At 32.8% G+C, this 26,479-nt stretch overlaps 3 protein-coding genes across 9 annotated transcripts in view; 1 reads left to right on the forward strand and 2 right to left on the reverse strand.

The window, feature by feature from the left end:
• LOC109085971 (protein phosphatase methylesterase 1-like) overlaps positions 1–26,479 on the forward strand; it is a 576,397-nt gene that overhangs the window by 387,508 nt on the left and 162,410 nt on the right. The gene's annotated exons all lie outside the window — the stretch shown is intronic.
• Positions 1–26,479, reverse strand: part of rnf150b (ring finger protein 150b) — a 581,444-nt gene that overhangs the window by 380,299 nt on the left and 174,666 nt on the right. The window lies entirely within an intron of this gene.
• The window catches only part of LOC109060489 (AP-1 complex subunit sigma-2), a 28,378-nt gene continuing 2,281 nt past the window's right edge, over positions 383–26,479 (reverse strand). Inside the window, exons 3-7 of one of the 7 annotated variants that reach the window (XM_042713929.1) lie at positions 20,279–20,387; positions 20,049–20,186; positions 13,868–13,950; positions 4,262–4,270; positions 1,699–2,702 (exon numbers count right to left, since the gene is read on the reverse strand). In XM_042713929.1, coding sequence (XP_042569863.1) covers positions 13,903–13,950; positions 20,049–20,186; positions 20,279–20,387 — 295 coding nt within the window. In that variant the 3' untranslated portion in view covers positions 1,699–2,702; positions 4,262–4,270; positions 13,868–13,902. Of the gene's footprint in view, positions 562–1,698; positions 2,703–4,261; positions 4,271–8,995; positions 9,381–13,867; positions 13,951–16,567; positions 16,599–20,048; positions 20,187–20,278; positions 20,388–26,479 lie in introns of those variants that run through there. The other 6 variants (XM_042713930.1, XM_042713927.1, XM_042713928.1 and 3 more) reach the window with 6 other exon arrangements.

The following is a 26,479-nucleotide window of genomic DNA, read 5'->3' on the forward strand; positions in this document are numbered from 1 at the left end:
AAAGAAATATACTGAGTTATAGTATTATCTTCATCTCATGTGAGTGAACATCATTTAAAATAATAATACTAATTTCTTCAGGGTTAAAACTATTTATAAATAAATAAATACTTGTATAGTATCAACATCAGAACAAAATATGGATGTTAGATGATCATCTCAATCTTAAAACAGGTGGAAAATATCTAATATTGCCTGACAAATATCTGCAAATATGGTAAAAAAAAAGGTAAAAACAAAGAAATATTGCCCTATATATAGAGTTTTGTTCTGAGTGGAAATAACTGAAACATTTAAGTGTAAAACGTTTACTGCAATAAGAAAAAAAATTAAATACTCGTACACTTTCAGCACCAGAACAAAGAGACAGGCGAAGCACTTCTAAACGTCTGTAGACAAATTTATTTCAATTTTCAACAACAAACACAGTTGATTTCACTCTGACAACAAAACACAGCGTCTCTCCAGAGCGAGACGAGACTCGTGAACATGAAGAGCTTGACGTGTAGATGAGTGATGTCTGTACACCGGCGACTTGTGTTCACCAGTGAAAACCAACATCTGTACAGAACATTAAACATGTTAAACAGCACGCATGTCACAACCTGCGAGTCATTACACGCGTGCTAAATAATCATTCAAAGGAATAGGTCACCAAAAAATTTATATTTGCTCATAATTCACTAACCCTCAGGCCATGAAAGATTAGGATGAGTTTGTTTCTTCATCAGGTTTGTAGAAATGCAGCATTGCATCAGTGTCTCATCAATGGATGCTCTGCAGTGAATGGGTGCCGTCAGAATGAGAGTCCAAACAGCTGATAAAAACATCACAATAATCCACAGCACTCCAATCCATCAGTTAACATCTGGAGAAGACAAAAGCTGAAACAAATCCATGTCCAGACAGCTTCCTCCAGTGAAAAAGTGCATCTCCTGTTGTCTCTCACATCAAAATCCAGACACATATTTGTTTAGAGCTGTTTAAACGGTGCTTGATCTGTGCAGATTTCTCTCCTGATTCACACAAAAAACTTTTTTCACTGGAGGAAGTATGAATTCGTATTTTAGTTAAAAAACGTCATAATGCTGGATTTGTTTCAGCTTTTGTCTTCTCCAGATGTTAACTGATGGATTGGAGTGCTGTGGATTATTATTGTGATGTTTTTATCAGCTGTTTGGACTCTCATTCTGACGGCACCCATTCACTGCAGAGCATCCATTGCTGAGACACTGATGCAATGCTACATTTCTCCAAATCTGATGAAGAAACAAACTCATCCTAATCTTGGATAGTCTTGAAGGTGAGTGAACTGCCAAATTCTTTTTTTACGTGAACTATTGCTTTCAAGTGGTGCACCATGGAATGTGAACAATACTGTCTTGGTGAAACTTCAGTATAAATCCAACTGAGAACGTGTTCAGTAATCATTTTACTCAACTATAAATCCTCATTTAATTAAATACGTCATATACAGTGAAGTTAACAGCAGTCGAGTGTTAGTTAACACAGTGGAGAATCAGTGAGGTTGTTCAGGTTAGTGGAATGAATCCAGACTGACAACAGAAACATACTTTACTCAAGTACAAGAGAACACCAACCACAGACGAAAACAACACTCAAAGAAATATTTAGGCATACATTTAAGATTTATGGATTTGAACTGCATATAAAATGTCAATGCATTTGGATTATAAAGCTTTATCATAAAGAAATTAATAAACTCAATGTGATACAAACTTATTAGTCATACATAACTAAAGAATAAATACTAAGAAACTGAAGGTGTTTTAAACACACAATAATCAGTTTTATATATTCATCATCAATAAATACAATTTGTTTTAATCTCATTTGAACTAACTGAATATATTTCATATTTCAATCATGTTCATACTTTTTAACTGAATAGACGTAATCGTTTTCACATACAGATTTATGCTGATTCTAAACTATTTTAATAAATTAATTATTAAATTACGATTTTAAATAAAATCAAATAGATGCTTTTTTCAATGCAGAAATCTGATCCTTTTCCATTTACGCATGACAAATATGAATCACATTAAGTTTATTAGTTGGTTTATGTTAAAACTGTGTAATCCAAATTGTATATGCAATTCAAATACATAAATCTTAAATTTAAGTCTAAATATTTTCAGCATATTAAGCGTTTGCATTCAAATATACTTGTGTAGAGTATGTCTCGGGTCCGTGTGCTGATGTTTACCACTTTCAACTACAAAAAAGCAAGAAAGCACTCTTTGGTTTTGTAAATGAATCCCTTTTGTGTCTTTTTCTGTATTTTCTAAATTATATAAATTCCATATGTCACGTAATACCTTTTCAAACACTGTAAAGCTAGTCGATTGAGTGTCTACAGCAGGAATATCTGATTATACCGACTCCAAACGATGAGAGAATCACATATATTTGATGAACTAAAGCAGCGCGGTGCGTGTGGGACGCTGATCTTCACAGCAGATGTAAAGTCTGGTGCTGAACACATTTCTGCAACTTCTGCTCACAAACCAATGGCAAGAGGAGGAAAGGCGACCAACACTGAAACATGGTGAAGTGTGTGTGTGTGTTTGCTACATCTTTAGTGGTCAGGCTGAGTGTGTGTGTGTTTGGGACGGTCATCTCGGAGGGGTTTATGTGAGTCCGATCTCCTCGAGGACGCTGCGGGGAGTCTCTGCTTCCTGTGGGAGGAAGATCAACACTTCGAAATCATTCGATAACACAACACATACAAACCCTGAAACTCTGCTACACACACCAACTATACCCCAAAACACACGAAATAATCAAATGTGGGCTTTGTTTTTGCTATAAATATCAATATTCACTAAAAAATCAGTAAATAATTCAAATGTTAGGTATGTTAGGTAAATGTTAATTTAAATGTGGCCTTTGTTTTTGTTATATAAAACAAATACTTACCAACAAATGATAATTAAAATTTCGGGTGCATTTTAAAAAATTCAAATGTTGGCTTTGTTTTTGTTATAAAAACCAAATATTTACTAAACAATCTGTAAATAATTTAAATGTTAGCTTTGTTTTTGTTTTAACAAAAACAAATAATTCAAATCTTGGCTTTATTTTTGTTATAAAAATATATACCAAACAAAAAAATGTATATTTCAAATGTTAGCTTTATTGTTTTATTATAATAAAAAAAAAAAAAAAAAAAAAAAAAAAAAAAAAACTATATTTACCACACAAACACCAAATAATTTTATTTGTCATAAAAAAAAACAAAAAAATATTTTATCCACATAAAAAAAATTAACAACAAATACTAAATATTTCAAATATTGGCTTTGTCATAAAAAAAATATTTACTAAACTGATAATCATTCAGATGCTACCTTTGTTTTTGTTTGTTTTAGTTTTTTGTTTTGTTTTATATTTATCAACAATCACTAAATGCAAAAGTTGGCTTTGATTTTGTTAGAAAAGCCAGATATTAAATAATTACCAACAAAAATGAAAAAAAAATTAATAAATAAATAATAAAATCTCTAGACATTGTGTTTGCTATAAAAATGATATTCATCAAACAAATACTAAATAATTAAATGCTGGCTTTGTATTTCATTCTAAAGAATGTAACTTTTTTTAATGAATAATTAATGTAACTTTTTGCAGAGAATCTGCATTTACTTTGTATTCATCATGTAAATATGCATATTTTATCTTTTTAAATGTATCTTATAATTGTTTTTTTTTTCTGAATGTATTGCAAAACTATAAATGGTTTACTTAAAAAATATTATTTTATTTTCATTAACACAGTCAACACAGCATATTTAACAAAGCTTCTGAAGGGCAGAACAGCTTTCAGAAGATATAACAGATGAGATCACAACACAAACACAAGGTGGCGATGAATTGTGTTTTATAGGTTTTGTACGCCGGCCAAGAGGTGACATCCGAGAACAACATTTCCCCACTCAGACATCATGATTTAGATGTCTTATATCAAATATCAGTCTTTATCAAATAAAAACAGTGTGCTAAATATACTTTTGCAATTATTGTATAGATTTTGCGCTGGTGTGTCATGCAGTGCCACCCCTCGGAGCTCAGCTGGTTTATTTGATATGTATGAAGCACATGGAGATGAGCCGAGCTAAAATTATCCTGCAAGATCCGAAAATAATCAGCATGTGGGCTGCCATGTAGAATGACTCACTGATGACACAAATACATTACAACACACAGAACCGGAGCACAAAGAACAAGCTGAACTTACTTTGGCATCCTGAACATCATCGGGCCAAAAAATGTGGGGCGGGGGGGAAGAGATAAAAATTGCATAAATGAGTTCAGTCTGTTATTTGCATTCTTAATGTTTCCAAAAAGGTTTTACAGTTTTTAGCCACATCAAAACTTTTTATGTACCATAAGGAATTGTTAAAACATCAAAGATTAGAGTAATACAATGACTAGTTAACATTAATCAACCTACACGACACAAAGACGCTTCAGAGGTGGAGCAATTTGATGAAAGACCATGACTATCAAACACTAAACAATACAAATTTGAGCTTTGTTTTTGTTATAAAAAGTAAATATTTACCAAAATTATAAATTTAAAAATTGGCTTAGATTATGCTATAAAAACTAAATATTTACAAAAAATAAAGAAATAATAATAATTTAAATATGGGATTTGTTTTTTTGTTATAAAAACTAAATATTTATCATAAAAGGGCTTTGTTTTTATCATAAAACTAAATATTTATCATAAAAGGGCTTTGTTTTTATCATAAAACTAAATATTTATCATAAATTATTAAGTAATTCAAATGTCAGCTTTGTTGCTGTTATAAAAACTCAATATTTACAAAAAAACACCAAATTATATGAATGTGGGCTTTGTTTTTGTCATAAAAATTAAATATGGGTTTTGATTTTGTTAGAAAAAAAATATTTACCAAAAAACACTAAATAATTCAAATATGAGATTTGATTTTGTTATAAAAACTAAATATTTACCAAAAATACTAAATAGCTTAAAATTTGGCATAGATTTTGTTATAAAAACTACATATCAAAAAACACTAAAAATTGTACATTTTGGCGTTGATTTGGTTATAAAAATTAAACATTTATCATAAAAGGATTTTCCTTTTATTATAAGAAACTAAATATTTATCATAAAATATTAAGTAATTCAAATGTGAACTTTGCTGCTGTTATAAAAACTTAATATTTACCAAAAAAAAAAAAAAAAAAAAAAAAAAAAAAAAAAAACCCCAAATTATATAAATGTAGGATTTATTTTATTCATAAAAACTACATATTTACAAAAAAATAAAAAAAAAATAAACTAAATTTAAATATGGGTTTTGTTTTAGTAGGAAAAATATATATATAAAAAAAAACACTAAATAATTCAAATATGAGAACTGTTTTTGTTATAAAAACTAAATATTTACAAACAAACACTAAATATTTCATAAGTCGGGTTTGTCTTTGACAACTATTTACCCAACAAACACCAAATAATTCTATGTTATCTTTGTTGTTGTTATAAAAAAACTAAATAGTTACCAAAAACCAATAATTATTCAAATGTTAGGTTTGTTTTTGTGACAAAATCTAAATATTTACCAACAGGCACTAAATAATTTAAATGCTAGCTTTGTTATAAAAACTAATAATTATCAAAGTGCAATTCACTGTAATAAAGTATTACAGATACTGATGATTTTAAAAGTGCACAATCAACTACACACACACAAAAAAGGGTAAAATCTAAATTAACTTGTTTTATTCAAATCAAAAATATAATTTAACATCACTGAATCAACCTAAATAAATTAATTTACAGCAACAAAGCTGATTTTTATGGGTTAGATCTGGTAGTAAGTTAGTTTTCTTCAGTGGATTGACTGAATGTGAGTTTGGCTCAGTGCTCTGGTTTTTAAACATCGGGTAAAGACACAATCATCCCAGCGCTGCGCAGATGGATCTTTAACATTACTTTCCTCCAGGAGTCTGAATCATTCATGATTACTGAGCTGCAAAGATTCCCATCGGAATTAAAACCCAATTAGCGTTCGGCCCTGCGGTGAAGGTCCAGGAGGCTTTGACTGCGGAAGGCCAGCAAGAGCAGAAATCAACATGATATACTGCATATATATCACACGAAACAGACCAAACCAGAGAGGAAATAACACAATCTCACGTCAGTTCCACTGTGTTCAGCCTTGCCTCAAAGTCAACATCAAAACGGATTATTTACTCTTTCATCAATAATAACCTGCTCCACGTTTGAAATGACTCCGAGTCGTACATCGCTCAGAAGATGCAGCTACTGAATAACTTTAACAAACAAAAACACATAATCATACATCATTTTAGCAAACTCACATTTTATGTGTATGTTTTAAATTTATATATGTTTTTGTTTGGAAATTCGTCACAGTGTGGATGTAAAATTAGTTTCAAATATAGGAATCTCACAAAAACCATATCCAGGTCATATTTTATCCTAATATCCAAAAAAAGAGTATATATATATATATATACACAGTACAGGTCAGTATTCATTTTGGAGACATTTTTTTTTTTAATGTTTTTGAAAGAAGTCTCTTCTGCTCATCAAGCCTGCATTTATTTGATCAAAAATAAAAGAAAAAAAAATGTAATATTGTGATATATTATTACAATTTAAAATAATTGTTTTTAAATTTATTATACTTTAAATTATCATTTATTTCTGTGATGCAAAGCTGAATTTTTAGGATCATTATCACATGATCCTTTAGAAATCATTCTAATATGATGATTCATTATCAAAGTTGGAAACTTTGATGAATAAAAAGTAAAAAAAAAAGAAGCTATGTTTTTAAAATATAAATATTTTGTAATAACAATATACACTACTGGTTTTTGGGGTCAGTAATTTATTTTTTTTTCTTTCTTTTTTTTTAAATAAAATCAATACTTTTATTCAGCAAAGGATGTGTTAAATTGATAAAAAGTGATAGTAAAGAAAATATATTATTAGAATATATATTATTAGAATTTTTTTTTTTTTAATAAATGCAGTTCTTTTAAACCTTTTATTCATCAAATATATTAGACAGCAGAACTGTTTCCAACACTCATAATAAATCAGAATATTAGAATGATTTCTAAATGATCATGTGATAGACTGGATGTTACATGTGACACTGAAGGCTGGAGTAAATTATTTTTTAAAGTATATTCAAATAGAAAACTATTATTTTAAGTTGTAATAATATTTCACAATATTACTGTTTTTTTCTGTATTTTTGATCAAATAAATGCAGGCTTGATGAGCAGAAAAACTTCTTTCAAAAACATTAAAAATAGTAATGTTTCCAAACTTTTGGTCTGTACTGTATATATATATAAATTAAGTAATGCTCCTAAAATAGGCTTCGTTTTTATTATGCAAAACATACATTTCTTATTTCATTCTTTTTGATTTTCATGTAAAATATTACCCGGAAAGGTTTCATGAGCTCTACCAGCTATAAACACAAGCACACTTCTTTACAATTTCTCACATTTCATTTGTTTATTTCTACAGCTTTACAAAACACACATAAATTACATCGATTCATCCTACAGATCGACTAAATCATGACTTACATTCTCAGTGTGATTCAAAACGGACTGTACTTCTGAACATGAATCTGTTTTCAAATCAGACCCTATAAATATTGAACAAAATGCATAGATTGTGTTTTGAACACTGAAGTGCAGATGTGTTTGTGTAAAGCGTACAGTGATGGCAGAAATACAGCAGCCCAAAAGAACAGTTCACTTATAAATGTCACATTTCTTCATTTTGAACTGAAGCCTCAATGTGTTTTGAATCAGCTGCTGTTTTGGTGCTTTTTAGTGATGAAATCAATTCTTTTGTTGCCTTTCTTTTAATTGTACAAGCGTCCAGCTTCAGCTGCTGCTTCTGGTGTCAGATCTTGAGTGATTTTGATCAAGTAAAGGTCAGAATAACTGCAGTAATATCTCCAGGTGAACACTTACTGGACTGAAGCAGCTCAGCTTTACTTGATTCTCCATCAATCATGTTTTTAATAAAAAATCAATGCATCTCAAATCTGATCATTTGAATCTTAAATCTCATCTTACTAAGACATATTGAAGCTATAGAGTGACGAGAGATATTCATGTAATTTTATGTCAGTATCTGCTCTACTGTTATAAAGATCTCACTGATTTACAGTACAAGCATCAGAATTTTATCATATAAATATCATCAGCATCTGCACCAAACTGCTTATTTTTTTCTCAGTTTGAGTCTCGGAATAAAATCAAGCTGTTTTTCCTCCATATTCTCATTATACGAGCCATAAAAACCTGATAGATCAAATATGATACTCAACAAAAACATATTTTATCATCTAATGCAATAACATTCATATATTTCACATGTGGTTTAAGTGTCTAAACACTTTGAGGCCACTGTAGATCTATTGTGTGTGTGTGTGTGTGTGTGTGTGTGTGTGTGTGTGTGTGTGTGTGTGTGTGTGTGTGTGTGTGTGTGTGTGTGTACAAATTGAAAACATCTGCTAATTTGTTGATCAAGAAAGAAACTAAATCTGAAGCTGTCATATACATACAAACTCATTTATAAAATGACTATTTAAAACCTGAACAGCTGTAATTCATAACATATGGAACAATTCAAACAATTAAAATAATTTTCTTAAAACATCTTAATATATAATTAAAGCAAGATTAAAGTAGTTCACTTCCAGAATAAAAATCTCCTGATAATTTACTCTCTCCATGTTATTCAAGATGTTCATGTCTTTCTGTCTTCAGTCACAAAGAAATGAAGGTTTTTAAGGAAAACATTAGTTACTTAAAGTTACTTGAGAATCAAATCTGCATAAAATAAAACGTCCTGTTTCGTAAGGGAGTTTGTTGTTAAAGAAGTTTTTAGTTGGAAAACCTAAGGAACAAAGAGAAACAAAGACCGAAAGTCTACTTTTATCTTTATAACCTGGATCACTACAGTTTGAATGAATTATTCAGTGATTCTGAAATGTCTATTCGCAAGAGTGAACAACAGATCCGTCCACCAATAAAGGTTTGATTCCTGAAGCTACATGAAGGAGAGTCACCTGAACGAGATACAGAGATGAGATCAATTCAGATGAAGCACCAACACACACACAAACACACACACACACACACACGGTCAAACATGAACAAGACGTGACGAGTGTGCAGGTGAAACTTGGTCCAAGATGCAGCTCTCTGATTGGATGGTGCTGAGACAGAGGCGGAGCCAGCAGGCGTGCAGGGGGAGGGGCTCAGCATGCAGCCAATCAGTACACGGGCATGTTAAAGTACTCATGTCGGGGCTGAAGAAGAAACACACACACACACACACACTGAAAACATGCAGACAGACGGACACGTGCAGAACAACAGATGACATGCAGCGGGAAAACAACACAACGAACCATCGACAGATCAAATAAACTCAACACGCTCTGAATGCATTTACATTAGTTCAAGCTCAAATTCTGAATGCAATATAAACTACCATTCAAAATTCTAATTTGATAGGAAATAATAGATTTATTCAGCAAAGATGCATTAAATTGATTTTTAATGCAATATTTAAAATACTAGTTACGCAAAATACATATAAAATTATGTAAAATTAAATTATATCATTGATATTTATGACAAATATTAATTTTTACTAAATATGATCACTAATTACAGAACAGTTCAAAAGTTTGAGGTCAGTATGATTTGTTTTTATTTTAAGAAATTAAAGGGATACTCCATCCCAAAATGAAAATTTTGTCATTAATCACTTACCCCCATGTCGTTCCAAACCCGTAAAAGCTTCGTTGACACTGTTATTTATTTGGCAGTCTATGGGACAGTCACAAGCCTTCCTATATTCATCCAAAATATCTTAAATTGTGTTCCGAAGACGAACAAAGCTTTTACAGTTTTGGAACGACATGGGGATAAGTGATTAATGACAAAATTTTAATTTTGGGATGGAGTATCCCTTTAATACTTACATTAAACTGATCAAAAGTGCCAGTAAAGACATTTATAGTCTTACAGTAGATTTCTATTTCAAATAAATGCTGTTCTTTTGAGCTTTCTATTCATCAAAGAATCCTGAAAAATAAAATGTATCAGTTTCCACAAAAATATTATGCAGCACAACTGTTTTCATCATTGATAATAATAATCAGAAATGTCTCTTGAGCGGCAAATCATCATATTAGAAAGATTTCTGAAGGATCATGTGACACTGAAGACTGGAGTAATGATGCTGAAAATTCAGCTGCGCATCACAGAAATAAATTATATTTTAACACACATTCACATAGAAAACAGCTATTTTAAACTGTAATAATATTTCACAATTTTTACTGTATTTCTAACCAAATAAAAGCAGTTCAGACATTTATAAATGACTTTTTATGGTGATTTTAGTACTGTGTTGGCCCTGAAGTAACAGACAGGATGCGGGAACCACAAAATAAACAAACTCAGAGCAGGAGGACCACAATGACACAAAAAAACACAAGACAGGGCAGAATTACAAACCCTCATTACATCTACATTAAACTGACCATCTAGTGGCATTTCTGCACTAACAACACTGAAACGATTCTACGGATGGAAGGAAACACATGAATGGGTTTGTTTCTGGATGTGGATGGTGGTATTGGACTCAGCATGTTTGTTCTGAAAACACCTGCAGGACATTTACAAACACACAAAACGGAGACGTCATGACACTAGTGTTTTCTTTTTTTAGCAGCTGATAGTCTGTGGATGGATCTACAGACACGCAGAACAGATCCTACAGCGGCTCGGCAGGTGGTAGTGTTTGTATGGATGTTCAGGCAGGTATATCATATAATACGGCTTCTGATGAAGTTTTCTCATTAATTAAACCCAATCAGCCGGCTTTGAGCTCTGAGTCTGTGTGGATATAGACTGAACGCAGGGAATCGTTGTGCTTTTCAATTACAATTCCTTCTGTTCTTTCAGGAATGTAAGCCTGAATGCTCGGTTTAGTGTATTATTCCCATTGACTTAGAGAAAATAAAGAATGGTAAAAAAATTGAGCTCTCATTAGACTGAATAGGAGGGGATCTATTGCTATTTAGTATCGGTATAAATACTTTCAATGTAAAAACATATTATCTCAGCAAACAGATAATGGGAGGGTGTTTCCATGGTGGCACCGTGACGTCTGCGTACAAGTTTAAGACCTGAGCTCTGAAATCATTTATAATTAGTGTTTATTATTTCATTTTTTTTTTTAATGTTTATTTTTAATTTGAGAAATGAATATGATTAGTGAAAATAATTAGTGGTAATAAAGTTTGTTATTATTATTATTTTTATGTGTTTATTTTTATAATTATTTTTATTTTATATATATCTTTAAATAGCTATGTATAAAATGTTTAGGAAATATAGGGGAGAGATATATAAATATACTTATATAAAATATTAATAAATATACATGCGCGGGACGTCCATCCCCTATTTTTATTATAAGACGTATTTTTGTGTGCATATATATATATAGCGCGTTTATATAATATTATATATTATAATATATTTATCCAGACGTACACGCACTACACACATTCCCTGTTTTGGCCCTCATATATACATTTATACATATATATATTATATTTATATATGTATACGCACAACTGTGTCCTGTATACAAATCATATCCTATTTAGATAATAAATATTCTAATTGTATATGTAATTATATATATACACGCACACACAAATACATTTTTACATACTTGTTATATTTATACTGTATATTGAAAATATAGATTTATTTGTATATGTAATTTCATTATAAGCACATACATATACACGTATACATATATATATATATTTTTTTAATGTTTTGTTGTTTATACTTAACTGTATAAAAAGTTGGTGATGTGTAAATTCAACACAAACTTAAAGAACATCAGCAAAAGGCAGAGAGTGAGGAAGAGAGAGACAGACGCAGAGATAGAGAGATCGCATCATAAAACACAAACCCTCGCCGCATAATGCGATTTATTTTAATGCAGTGGGATATTTATGCAGTACCGAAGCCCCAAAATGAAAAGGAAGGCACTCATGTCTCATCCTCAGCTCACACACACACACAAACAATCACACATCCCTCCCGCTCCTGCGCTGACAGAGCGACACACGGCTTAATGCAGGCATGAAAGTGCAGTTAAAACATCACTAGTCATCCAGTGCTGGTTAGTTCCCATCGAGCATCGTGTCAGAGGTTAACACACACACACACACACACCAAGAGCGTCTGATTGTGGAGACGGGGTGCGTATTTTAAATGAAACACATCTGCATAACATGCATGTTTTGATAGAGAGAGTTCAGACAATTGCTGAATGTGTCATTATGATGCAAACCAATAAGTGAAGGTGTGACAGAAATTACTATTACTGGCCCTTTAAGACTGATGCTGCAACCCAGTTTGCCTATTATTCATGTTATTTATATGCAGTACACCAGATTAGGATTCATTTTCAAATCTTTTATTTTGAAGCAAAACTGCAGTTTTTAAGTGTATGGATTAGAAGTGAATGGATTTCAAGTGTACTAGTTACAGCAAACTCTGCAGTACACTACACACTGTATACTATTTTATATAATACAATATGCAAGGATAAAACTATGTAACATGCTCATTATTTAATTATGTAACACGCTCAATTAATTCTTAAATAATTTAATTAAATAATTTATACAAATTAATAATTATAATAATTAATTCAGTAATTTAATTCTTAATGCTACACTGGATTTTTTTTATGCTGAGTTGGTTTTTTCATTTGTCTTGTTTTTTTTGTAAATTGTCTTTTTTTTGATTTTTAATTAATTTTTTTTGATTTTTAAACAAATATATATATATAATATATATATATAGATATATATATATATTAATTGTAAGAGCAACTTAATTTTTTTTGCTTTTTAAAAAAGAAAGTATCAAATTACATTATTTTATTATTTATGTATTATATATTAATTTAATTGTATTATACCTATATTTATATTTTTTATAAAATGTAATAAAATTTATATTTGAAGTCATTTGCTGAATACGATATAGATAAATTAATGCAACCTAATAACTGCAACCAATTTATTATTTATTTTAATTTGTATACAATAAGACAAATTATGATTCACTTTCAATTATTTGATTTTGAAGCAAAAGCTTCAATTTTTAGAAAAATATGTATTAGTTCAGAATGGATTACTAGTTATTGCAAACTCTGAATTATTATTCAATTCTAATAATAAATTTAATTTGTCAGATAATTATAATAATTTAATTTTTAATGCTACACTAAAAAATGTGGTGTAGAAACTATTTTCACTCAAGAATCACTAGTAAGCAAATAATTACAAAGAAACAAGTAACATTGAATTAAATGTGAAATTCTGATGTAAAAAGTCTGAAACAGTATTTTATTGCAGAACGTACTTGAATAATATTTGTTTTATTTATAACTTTGAAAAACTAACTTTTACATGTAGTTGCTCACTCTGTTGAAACAATTTTGTATATTAAGACAGTTTTATTTCTTTGTCCTGTCTTAATAATACAAACTCAAAAGTATGTGCTTTCACGTACTATTAGCCTGTTAACCGGGATGAAGCCTGAATCTTGTGACCAGGTCAAAGGTCAAGAGTTTAACAGTTCAAACACCTGCCCCCTCCCTCACATCACCACGTCTCCTCCAATCAGAGCGAGCGAGAGCTTCGTCATGCCCAATCAGAATTCAGCTCAGGCAAATCACACCATTTACCAATAGGCTGACAGGGTGGGCGGGACTCCGGTCCCTTATAAGATCTCCTCATTGGTCAAACCGCCCCAGTCTTCAGTCTGGCTCTACGGACAGAAACACCAGCCAATCAAACAGCCCCATTCCAGAAAATAACGCCGGATCCGTTTCACAGGAAGCCAGGAACTCTTGAAATCGAATTAAGATTGTGATCGACTGAATGAGAATGTGGTTACTGTGACTGAACAAAGACTAAAAACCCAACTACATCTCAGACTGAAGGCAAATACCGTGCTTCAGAAACAAACTCCAGTTGAATAAACCTCTTAGACGAAGAATTACAAGTCAGTAATCTCATTTTGTTCTTGGTCAAAACAACATAAGCCTTTTATCCCAACTGATAGTTGATGGACTAGTTAAGACAAACATAAAGGCTGAGTTTATGCAACTGGCCGCAGGAAATAAGCACATCAACATTGAGTGAAAATATATTAAATCATACTGCTAATTTATAGTATAAAAACATGCCCCATGGTCATGGAAAATTATGATTGCCAGGCCAATGATGCATGCACTTTTAAGCCTTTTCTGCTAAACCTGTGTTAGTTTATGTACATGATACTGACAAATTGTAAATAATGCTTAGAAATAGATTTTTACAATTTTTTATTTTGTTCTCTCAATTTAAGCTTCAGATTTACTATTTAGTAACTGTTTGTGTTTTTGTAATTTTTTTTAGTTTTTGTTTTGAAATGTCCATGTAGTTTGTATTAATTTTTATATTGTTTTTTTTTTTATTTTAGTTATTTTAATAAATCTAATTAAAAGAATGTGTGTGTGTGTGTGTCTGTACTCTATATATACAGTATATATTTTTTTATGGTTTTTGTTTTACTTAACTTATTTTTTCCACAAAATACACACAAAAATAAATGTGCCACGTCATGTGTCTTTTGGAGTTAGGTCATATTTTTGATGCAATAATTCAAAGATATAAATTCACATTTTAGAGGGAAAAAAATGGGATCAGAGCGTAAATTCATTGGTCAAAATGACGTACAGTATAAACACTGAAAATAAAGAGTACAAAAATACTAGCTAAAATCAGTGATTTGACAAGTTTACTGCATAAAAAAAAAAAAAACTCTTTTTCTGAAGACTTCTCATTTACGTAATAAATATATAAACAATACAGTCACAAAGTGTTGAAACGGAGCAGCAGCTCATTAAAACCAAAGCAGATTCATTAAAACATCAAACACAAATCTGACCTCAAATCAGCAAATAAAGGACAAACCCCAGCAGCCCCTGAGGCTAAAACTGATATAAAGGTTTTGTGTATTATTTATGTACATTTGTTTATTCTTTGAACAAATTCCTGCAGTTATTTGAACCATGATGCCAATATAAAGATGCATAACTAGCTCAATCATTTTGGCAGTGCTCCGTGGGTCATGTCTTGCTGCAAGCGTGGGCAGCACATCTATGTTCTCTCGTTCTCCTTTGTCTGCTTGTAATTTGGCCCTCGGGACAAAGTCTGTCAGGAACGCAGTCAGAGATGATAAACCGCAGCTCCGTTCTGCTTTCAAAGCTCCACAAACTTGTCTTTAACGATGGCCAAATGTCTCTATTTCTTCTAGTCTGTAACTAATGTCTGAATCAACCTTGATTTAAAACAACAGCCAATCACATCATTCATTCATCCAAGCAAGACTTTTCTGATAATGTACAGGAACTAAACTGCTTTGCTTCATTAGTAACTAAAAGGGGTGAATCTCACAAAACATATTCAATCAAAATAAAAAGAAATAAGAATGTAATGTCTAATAAACTAATAATGTCACAATGCAAAAATTAAAAAAGGTTCATTTTTACTCAAACTAAATATATGAATTTAAAAAAAAATCTGGCTTAAGTGTAAATTTATTTTTTAAAAAGCAACAAAACATTGTTTTAGTGGTAACACTTTACAATAAGGTTTCATTTGTTAACATTAATTAACTATATTAGTTAACATGATCAATAATTATATAGCAGTTATTGATGTTAGTTAATATTAAGTTTAAAACTTACTAATACATTATTAATTTAAAGTTGTATCTGTTAACATTAGTTAATGCACTGTGAATAAACATGTGAACATTTTTATTATCTAACATTGAAAAAGATGTCAAATTAAAATTGTTCAATGTTAGTTAATGCAATAACTAATGTTAACAAATGAGACCTTACTGTAAACCATTACCGTTTTACAATCAAAATACAAATGATATATTATATGAAATATTATTTAGTTTTTTTCCTTTTGATTTTGGGGGAAGATTATAGAGGAAAAAAAAGATTTAAAAAATTAAGTCTATTTTAGGGTCATTAAAATTTTAGAATGTTATTAATTTCCTCATTTTCTTAATGTAAAAGCCTATTTGTATTTTTTTTTTTTTTTTTTTTTTTTTTTTTGGTGACCCGTTTTCATGAGATTCACTCAATTATTCTGTAGTTAATTCTAGACTTTTTATTTGAGAAAAATTCAACATGCCATCAACTTCCTGTCCAGATCACATTAATTTTTGTTTAATTTTAATTTAATAGTTTTGGTTTGACCATCACTCCAGAAGCCGACGACATGTAGAATAAAGTCACACTCCAATGGGATCAGATTATTAACTAGAGCTACAGGGAGACTGACGGCTACAGACTCTACCATCAATAATCCATAAATCATACCTGGAAGCAGACGGATCTGAAAATCTAGATTCTGTGAATCAAAACAGTTGAGGCGGACCATGAAAGAAAGAAACCGAAAGCAAGAGAGAGAAGAAAGACATCAAATGCAGTGTGGAAATGTCAATACATCAGCACACCTGAATTAATGCTGAAGTGTGCCATTTCTGAGCCTCTAGAGGTACCAAGCAGAACTGCAATTACAATTTATATTGCCACGGCGTTGCTATGCAATTGCTAAGGTCTTGAGTAGTTTTAGCATGTCCTATGCAGTTGCTAAAGCAGCCGGGACAGTTGCAAGACATTTTGGCTTGCTGCTAGGCTGTTATTATTAGGTTACTAGAACAATCTGCTTGCTATCATGTTCTATGCAGTTGCCAGGATGTTCTGGCTGTCATTGGCCATTGCTATGTGGCTACCAAGATGCGCTGAGTGTTTCTGTGTATTGCTACAGGGTTTTGAATGGTTGCCAGGGTGTTGCTATGCTGTTCTAAGGCAACTGTTGGAGTCCTCTGAACAGTAAATGTGCTGCTTCTGTGCAGTTTTTGAGTGCGTTGCTACAGAATGTGGTTTCTATAATGTACTGGACAGTTGCCAAGTTGTTGCTATGCAGTAACTAAGGTGTTGTTGTTGCTATAATGCTCTGAATGGTTGCTAGGGTGTTGCTATGTGGTTCCGAGGTGACTGTTAGAATGTTCTGGCTGGTTCCTATAGTGTTCCTATGCAGTTGCTAAATTATTATGAGTGATTGCCAAGGTGTTTTGAGTGTTTTTTAGCTTGTTGCTACAGTATGCTGTTGCTATAATGCTCTGAATTGTTGCTAGGGTGTTGCTATGCGATTCTGAGGTGGCTGTCAGAATGTTCTGGGTGGTTCCTATAGTGTTGCTATGCAGTTGCTAAATTATTATGAGTGATTGCCAAGGTGTTTTGATTGCTTTTTAGCTTGTTGCTACAGTATGCTGTTGCTATAATGCTCTGAATGGTTGCTAGGGTGTTGCTATGCGATTCTGAGGTGGCTGTCAGAATGTTCTGGGTGGTTTCCTATAGTGTTGCTATGCAGTTGCTACAGTATTATGAGCGATTGCCAAGGTGTTTTGGGTGTTTTTTAGCTTGTTGCTACAGTATGTTGTAGCTATAATGCTCTGAATGGTTGCTAGGGTGTTGCTATGTGGTTCCGAGGTGACTGTTAGAATGTTCTGGCTGGTTCCTATAGTGTTGCTATGCAGTTGCTAAAGTATTATGAGTGATAGCCAAGGTGTTTTGAGTGTTTTTTAGCTTGTTGCTACAGTATGCTGTTGCTATAATGCTCTGAATTGTTGCTAGGGTGTTGCTATGCGATTCTGAGGTGGCTGTCAGAATGTTCTGGGTGGTTTCCTATAGTGTTGCTATGCAGTTGCTACAGTATTATGAGTGATAGCCAAGGTGTTTTGAGTGTTTTTTAGCTTGTTGCTACAGTATGCTGTTGCTATAATGCTCTGAATGGTTGCTAGGGTGTTGCTATGCGATTCTGAGGTGGCTTTTAGAATGTTCTGGGTGGTTCCTATAGTGTTGCTATGCAGTTGCTACAGTATTATGAGTGATTGCCAAGGTGTTTTGGGTGTTTTTTTAGCTTGTTGCTACAGTATGTTGTTGCTATAATGCCCTGAATGGTTGCTAAGGTGCTGCTATGTGGTTCTTATGTGGCTGTTAGAATGTTCTGGGTGGTACCTATAGTGTTGCTATGCAGTTGCTACAGTATTATGAGTGACTGCCAAGGTGTTTTGGGTGTTTTTTTTTTTTTTGTTGTTGCTGTATTTTGTTGTTGATAATGTTCTGTGTGTTTTTTATGGTGTTTTTATTTTGTTGAGAGGTCGCTGTTAGAATGTTCTGGGTGGTTCCTATAGTGTTGCTATGCAGTTGCTACAGTATTATGAGTGGTTGCCAAGGTGTTTTGAGTGTTTTTTTAGCTTGTTGCTACAGTATGTTGTTGCTAAAATGCTCTGAACGGTTGCTAAGGTGTTGCTATGTGGTTCTGAGGTGACTGTTAGAATGTTTTGGGTGGTTCCTATAGTGTTCCTATGCAGTTGCTACAGTATTATGAGTGGTTGCCAAGGTGTTTTGAGTGTTTTTTTTAGCTTGTTGCTACAGTATGTTGTTGCTATAATGCTCTGAATGGTTGCTAAGGTGTTGCTGTGTGGTTCTGAGGTGACTGTTAGAATGTTCTGGGTGGTACCTATAGTGTTGCTATGCAGTTGCTACAGTATTATGAGTGGTTGCCAAGTTGTTGTTCTGTGATTGCTAAGGTGTTTTGAGTTTTTTTTTTTTTAGTTCTGAGGTGACTTAAGAGTTCTCTTAGTCGTTACTGTGGCATTGCTATGTGGTTACCAAGGCAATCTGAGTTGTTTTTAGTGTGTTGCCAAAGTATGTGGTTGCTATAATGCACTGGACGGTTGCCAGATTGTTGCCATGCATGTTTTTTTTAGTTTGTTTATATGCAGTTGATACAGTATTCTACATGGTTTCCAGGTTATTGCCAAAGTGTTTTGAGTGTTTTGTTTTTTTTTGCTTTTCGCTACAGTATTTAGTTGCTAAATTTCTCGGAATGGTTGCTAGGGTGTTGAAAGGCAGTTTTGAGGAGACTGTTAAAGTTCTCTGAGTGGTTACTGTTACATTGCTATGTGGCTAGGTGTCCTGAGACTTTTTTGAGTGTTGCTGCAGTATGTGGTTGCTACAGTGTTCTGGATGGTTGCCGGGATATTGCCATGAGGTTCTGAGGCAAATGTTAAGAGATCTCTGCCTGGTTATTGTGGCGTTGCTATGCATTTGCAAAGGTGTTCTGAGGTGACTGATTGAGTGCTCTGAGTGGTTCCTTTGGTGTTGCTATGCGGTTGCTAGGGCTCTGGGTGATTGCAAAAGTGTTACTAGGCAGTCATTTGGACTTCAGATTAGACTTATAGCAACTATGCACATTCAAATGGAATACGAGGAAACACTGTAACCTTAAAAAAGGCACACTTCAGCTTAAACCTGAAATTACTGTGTCAGGACAGATATCCCGCAGATCTGTGAGTCTGTAAGACTCCATGAAGATGAAGATGAAGAGATTGTGTGTGAAAGCTCAGATCCTCTACACTGTAAGGAACAAAGGAGCGTTTTGTTTTGCAAGCGCTGGGCCGGCTGGGTAATACACACACAAGAGCAGAATGTGTGTATGTGTGTGCACCGATAACCAATGAGTCATTGTGAACCTGCAGTTCCTGAGGGATTTCTACTATTCAATTCAAAGAGAGAGGCCAAAAACATGATGTACGCTAGCGGCCCGTTGCTTTGCTGTGGCAGTAATAAACCTCAGTATTCAAGAGAGCAAGAGACCCATTGAACATGATGTGTTATTATTCTATAGAAGATAGATATAAACATGTCAACTGATTAATTAACTTCAACTAATTTGTTTAGCAAAGTGTTTTTGTCCCTGAAATGCTTTAAGAAAGCACATGTGCCTCACCTCCTGCAGCAGATCTGCCTGCTCGATGGCTTTCAGGACATTCTTCTTTGACGTCTCCTGAGCCTCGCCTCCCAGCAGGAACTCGTCCAGGATAAAATACGCCTTCTCGAAGTTAAAGATGATATCCAGCTCGCAGACCTGAGTTTGAAGATCAAGCACTGTTATCTGCAATCGCTTTTGTTTTTGGAAGCAAGTAGTAATGTCAATTTATTTTCTGTCGCATGACTTACGCTGCCGAAGTATTTGTCGAGCAACTCGACGTAGCGGTGGATGATCTCCAGTGTAATCAGTTCGTTATCCTGGTCCTCAATGGCACAGCAGAAATACAGACTGGCATATCTGCAACATAAAAACGTTTGTTTTAGTGCACTTGCGAATTCAGTCAGATTTTAATCAGTTTTCAAATCTGTTGCTCTGAGTGGTTACCAAGGTGTTGCTATGCGTGGATTTTAGCATGTTGCTACAGTACAGGGCATGTGGTTGCCAAAATGTTCTGAATGGTTACCAAGGTGTTGGTATGTGGCTGCCAAGGTGTTCCAAGTGGTTTTTAGTGTGCTGCGTGGTTGCTAAAATGTTCTGGATGGTTACCAAGGTGTTACCAAGTGGTTTTAAGGGTGTTGCTACAGTATGTGTTTGTTATAATATTCCATATGGTTGCCAAGGTTGCTACACAGTTGTCAAGGTGTTCTGAGTGTTTTTTAGGCTGTTGCTACAGTATGTGTTTGTTATAATATTATAGATGGTTGCCAAGGTGTTGCTATGTGGTTGTCAAGGTGTTCTGAGTGGTTTTTAGGGTGTTGCTACAGTATGTGTTTCTTATAATATTCCAGATGGTTGCCAAGGTGTTTGTATGCGGTTGTCAAGGTGTTCTAAATGTTTTAGGGTGTTGCTACAGTATGTGTTTCTTGTAATATTCCAGATGGTTGCCAAGGTGTTGCTATGCAGTTGTCAAGGTGTTCTGAGTGGTTTTTAGGCTGTTGCTACAGTATGTGTTTCTTATAATATTCCAGATGGTTGCCAAGGTGTTGCTATGCGTTTGTCAAGGTGTTCTGAATGGTTTTTAGGGTGTTGCTACAGTATGTGTTTGTTATAATATTCCAGATGGCTGCCAAGGTGTTCTGAGTGTTTTAGTGTGTTGTTACAGTGTGTGTTTGTTATAATATTCCAGATGGTTGTCAAGGTGTTCTGAGTGTTTTAGTGTGTTGTTACAGTGTGTGTTTGTTATAATGTTTCAGATGGCTGCCAAGGTGCTGCTTTGCGGTTGTCAAGGTGTTCTGAGTGGTTTTTAGGGTGTTGCTACATCTGAGTGGTTTTTAGGGTGTTGCTATGTGGTTGTCAGGCTGTTCTGAGTGGTTTTTAAGGTGTTGCTATGTGGTTGTCAAGGTGTTCTGAGTGGTTTTTATGCTAGTGGTTGTCAAGGTGTTCTGAGTGTTTTTTAGGTGTGTGCTATGTGGCTACAGGGTTTGTGAGTGGTTTTAAGGGTATAATGATGGTTGCCAAGGTGTTGCTATGCGGTTGTCAAGGTGTTCTGAGTGGTTTTTAGGGTCTTGCTAGGTGTTTTGTATGCTGTTCTGGTTTTTAATATTCCAGGTGGTTGCCAAGGTGTTCTGAGTGGTTTTTAGGGTGTTGCTAGTGTGGGTGTGTCTGAGTGGTTTTTATAATATTATAGGTGGTTGTCAAGGTGTTCTGAGTGGTTTTTAGGGTGTTGCTATGTGGTTGTCAAGGTGTTCTGAGTGGTTTTTAGGGTGTTGCTATGTGGTTGTCAGGGTGTTCTGAGTGGTTTTTAAGGTGTTGCTACAGTATGTGTTTGTTATAATATTCCAGATGGTTTCCAAGGCATTGCAACACATTTTCCAAGGTGTTCTGGGTGGTTTTTAGTAGTGGTCTGAAGGCTGATTTATCAGCGATATATGGCATTTTTTAAATATCGGCATTGGCCAATACGATTTTTCAGACTGAATAATGTATTTGAGGCGGGACTTTTATTTTGATAGCACTAAAAAAGGCAGCACCTGAGCACACATCATTCACATTCTCCCTCTTCACTGTTTGCTGTCGCCGTTGCCATTTAACAGTTCTGTCTAATACAGATAAAAGTCTGTCTAATAATCAGATAGAACTGATAAACAAAGGAATTAAAATCCATACAAAAAAAGTATTATATCGATTGCTTTTATATTATTAGTAATTTAAAGGCAAATATTATACTTTCTCATTTACCATCAGCATTCAGCATATATGCATTAATATAATTTAAACAAATCTTTGAATGTCTAATAAACATTTAATTTCACAAACCTTGCAGACTTGTGAGATCTTAAGTGTGCATTTGTATCCTGCATGATTGTATTAGTTTATTTTAGTGCATCAAGTTAAGCAAAAATAAAAATGAAAAATGTTGCCTTGGCAACTAGCTAAATTTAAAGCCATTTTTATATTTAATATACAGTATATAAAGTAATGCATTTTAATCATATAAATGAGATGCACTAAAAATGCTCAAATTTATTTAACATCTCATACACATCAACTTTATGTACTAAAACAAATAATTGAAAACACAATGTCTATCAAGACAATTAGATTAGACAACTGGACTAAAACTGGCAAATTATTTTATACATTTACAAATTAAAATGTGTGGCACAAAAATGGCTTTAGCATTGCTATAATAAAATTTACAAATTATTATATATATTTCTAAATTATTTTTAGTATTGCAAAAACTGCTATAGGAATGTTAGTCTTAATTTGTGGTTTGTTTTATTAAGCATATTTGAAATAATTAGTGTACACTCTTTCCAGCTGACAACAGCATTATTCTTCTTTCCAACGCCCACCAAATGGACACTCTGGCCGGCGGGAGGACACTCTGAGACGAGCGTTGGACTCTGTGACAAATGTCTTAATGCTGTGATCAGCCAATGGATGGTCATTGCATTTAGATCTTCTGGACAGTCATCTTTCACTGCATTTCTTGTGTGAGATACAGAATTAATCTTGATTCTCTCAGAGATGGATCTCTAGCGGGAAATCCAAACGTTTTTCTCTAAAATTCCGCTGATGGAATATGGACGCATTCATTTGTGAATATGCATATTATCTTTCATATATATATGGGGTGAGATATATATAGAATATATTAGCAATACGCAATATATATATATATATATATATATATATATATATATATATAAAAAAATATAATACAGGTTTATTTGATGTTTGCTATCAGATGTGCGGCCTAGATAAAAATAAAAATAAAAATAATTAAAAATAAAATTATGCAGATGGAGTGAATGTAATTTAAAAAAAAGGTTTACTTGCTACTAGCTATCAGATGTGCGGCCTAGATAAAATAATATATAAATATATATACATACATGCAAATGGAGTGATTAAAATTAATGGAGTGATTTAAAATATGCCAATCGAGTGAACAAGTGATAAAATAAAAATATGCATATGAAGTGATTGTAACAAAAAATATTCAAATAGAATGTACAAGCAATGAAATACAATAAAAATGAAAATGCAAATGGTGTGAATGTAATAAAATTGCAAATAAACAAGTGATAAAATAAAATACAAAATATGCAAAGGGTGTAAATGTGATAAAATAAAATAAAAATATTCAAACTGAGTGAACAAGTATGAAAATACAATAAAAAAAATGCTAATTAAATTAATGTAATAAAATTTTAAAAATTGAGTGAACAAGTATGAAAATACAATATAAAAAATGATAATTATGTTAATGTAGTTAACAAGTAATAACAATAAATTAAAAAAACATTCAAATGGAGTGCATACAATAAAATACAATAAAAAAATATGAAAACAAACAGAGTGAATGTAATAAAATTAAACTGGGTGACTGAAATAAAAATAAACAAATGGAGATAATAAAAATAAAATAAAAATTTGCAAATGGATTTAACAAGTAATAGTTAAGCAAGTTTCTTGACTCGAAGTGCCTCAAAAGATTTGATTCTTTCAAAGAGACACAGCCACAATCCTCATAAATGTTTATCAAAACTAGTGTACATCTAGTTCTTCCTCACAAGCCATCACTGGTAACATGTAAACAACTGTGTTTCCACACAAACTAATATATAAACCTGTACACACTGATGTCACAAACTGCACAAGCCAGCCAGGATGGAAAATCTGCTCTGGTAATATTGTACAATATGCATCAGAATAAGGCGTTTCATCCAAACACACACACACACACACACACACACGTCCTCCTCACTGCTGCTTAGCAATGCTAATGTTTAGTTTGAACAGAGCTGCCAGAGACAGACTGTAAGCCGGGGTCAGAGGTCAGACGAGGTGAGCTGTGAGGGAATCGATCTGGAACAGAACCAAAGCCTGAAGAACCAGAGGAACTGCTGCAGACACAAGGTCACGTTCATTATTACAACCCACAGTCTGTTCATCCGTCTAGACTCTCTTTCTGCTGCAGTGTGAGTTTAGTGTGTTTTACTGGCATTACATCTGTACTGCTGAAGTGTCTGCAGCCTCAAAACAGTGCAAAATGTGCTATTCATAAGAAAATAAAAATAAAAAAATACAAAGAGTGCACAAGTATTAAAATATAATTAAATTTAATAATATGCAAATGGAGTGAACAACCAATAAAATAAAAAAATGCTAATCAAGTGAACAAGCAACAATGAGCAAGTAACAAAAAATAAAATTAAAAAAATATGCAGATGGGGAACTGAATACAATGAGATAAAATAAATTGTGCAAATGGAGAGCATAAGTATAAAAAAAAAAAAAAGGAATACAGTAAAAGAAAAATATGAAAGTGAACAAGTAACAAAAATAAGACAACTTTAAAAAAAAACATGCAAATGGAGTGCATAAGTAAAAAATAAAACCATGCAAATAAATGAAAAGATAAAATGTGCAAACTGAATAATTAAAACAAAAAAATGCAAATGGAGTAAATGCAATAAATTAAAATACAAATATGCAAATCAAGTGAACAAGTAACAAAAAAACAAATAACGTAAAATATGAAAATGAAATAAAAATATGCAAGTGGAGTAAATGTAATTAAATTACATTAAATTAAAAATAAAAAATATGCAAATGGAGTGAACGTTATAAAAACCATGCAAATGGAGTGCATGAGTAAAAAATAAAAATATGCAAATAAATGAAAAGATAAAATGTGCAAACTGAATTAATAGTTAAAACAAATCATGCAAATGGAGTAAATGTAATAAATTAAAATACAATACAAATATGTGAATCAAGTGAACAAGTAACAAAAAATAAAATAACGTAAAAAAAAATGAAAAATGAGTCTGAAAGGTGTGAATAAATGTAATTAAATTACATTAAATTAAAAAAGCAAATAGAGTAAACATTAACAAAAAAATTATTTACTTTACTGCAACACAGTTTGTTTACTATATTTTTTATAAATTAAGAATGACTGATTAATGCGTGTTTATCTGTATATACAGTACAAGGACATTCTCTACAGTTAAACTGATTCATAAAGCAAACATTTTTCTTTTTCAATTCTAAAAAAAGCTAAACGTTTTCTTCTAAGAAGCCGCCTTTGGGTTCGTGTTGACCTGTATTCTTTATAATTAAATTGTGCAAAAACAACACAAAGGCACTGATGTGTGATTGTGTATTCCTGCAGTGTTCAGGAGAATCATGACTCGACTCCTGATGAAATAAAGAAGAGAACAAAGCCCTTCACACTTTACATTCACTCATCATACTCATACAAATACATCATGCAAATAATAACGGCACGCTAACAACCCGCTGCTCATTTCAGTGGCGCTATAAAACAACATCACACAGTGCTAAATCAATTACGCCAATGTTCAGATTTATATTCCGCTTGCTCTCAGAAGCTGACACACACACACACACACACACACACAATAATGTCACGAAACACTGAACTATTAAAGTTTAGTGCATGCATTGACCTGCAACACCACAGAAACCATCCAGAATACTGATAAACTAATGCAAACAGATGGTAAAAACCCTGATTGTGTGTGTTTCTGTCACTTGAGGTGCTGCTTATGTTCGCATCCTTTCAGTCTTACGCTGAACATGCTGCTGTTGTTTCTCCACTAATGCAGCTTCTAGTCCACAGATTAATTACTTAAAGGATTAAGTTCACTTCCAGAATAAAAACTCCTGATCGTTTACTCTCTCCAAAGTCATCCAAGATGTTCATGTCTTTCTGTCTCCAGTCACAAAGAAATGAAGGTTTCTGAGGAAATCATTCCAGGATTTTTCTCCATATAATGGACTTCAATGGCGACCAACGGGTTGAAGGTCCAGATTGCAAAAACCTTCATTTCTTTGCATTATTTTTGTCATCTTCATAATTATTTTCAAATTTTCTTTTTATTACACTCTAGCTTTTAGTTTAAGTTTTT

This window comes from Cyprinus carpio, chromosome A23, assembly GCF_018340385.1.
Source record: "Cyprinus carpio isolate SPL01 chromosome A23, ASM1834038v1, whole genome shotgun sequence".
Lineage (NCBI taxonomy): Eukaryota > Metazoa > Chordata > Actinopteri > Cypriniformes > Cyprinidae > Cyprinus > Cyprinus carpio.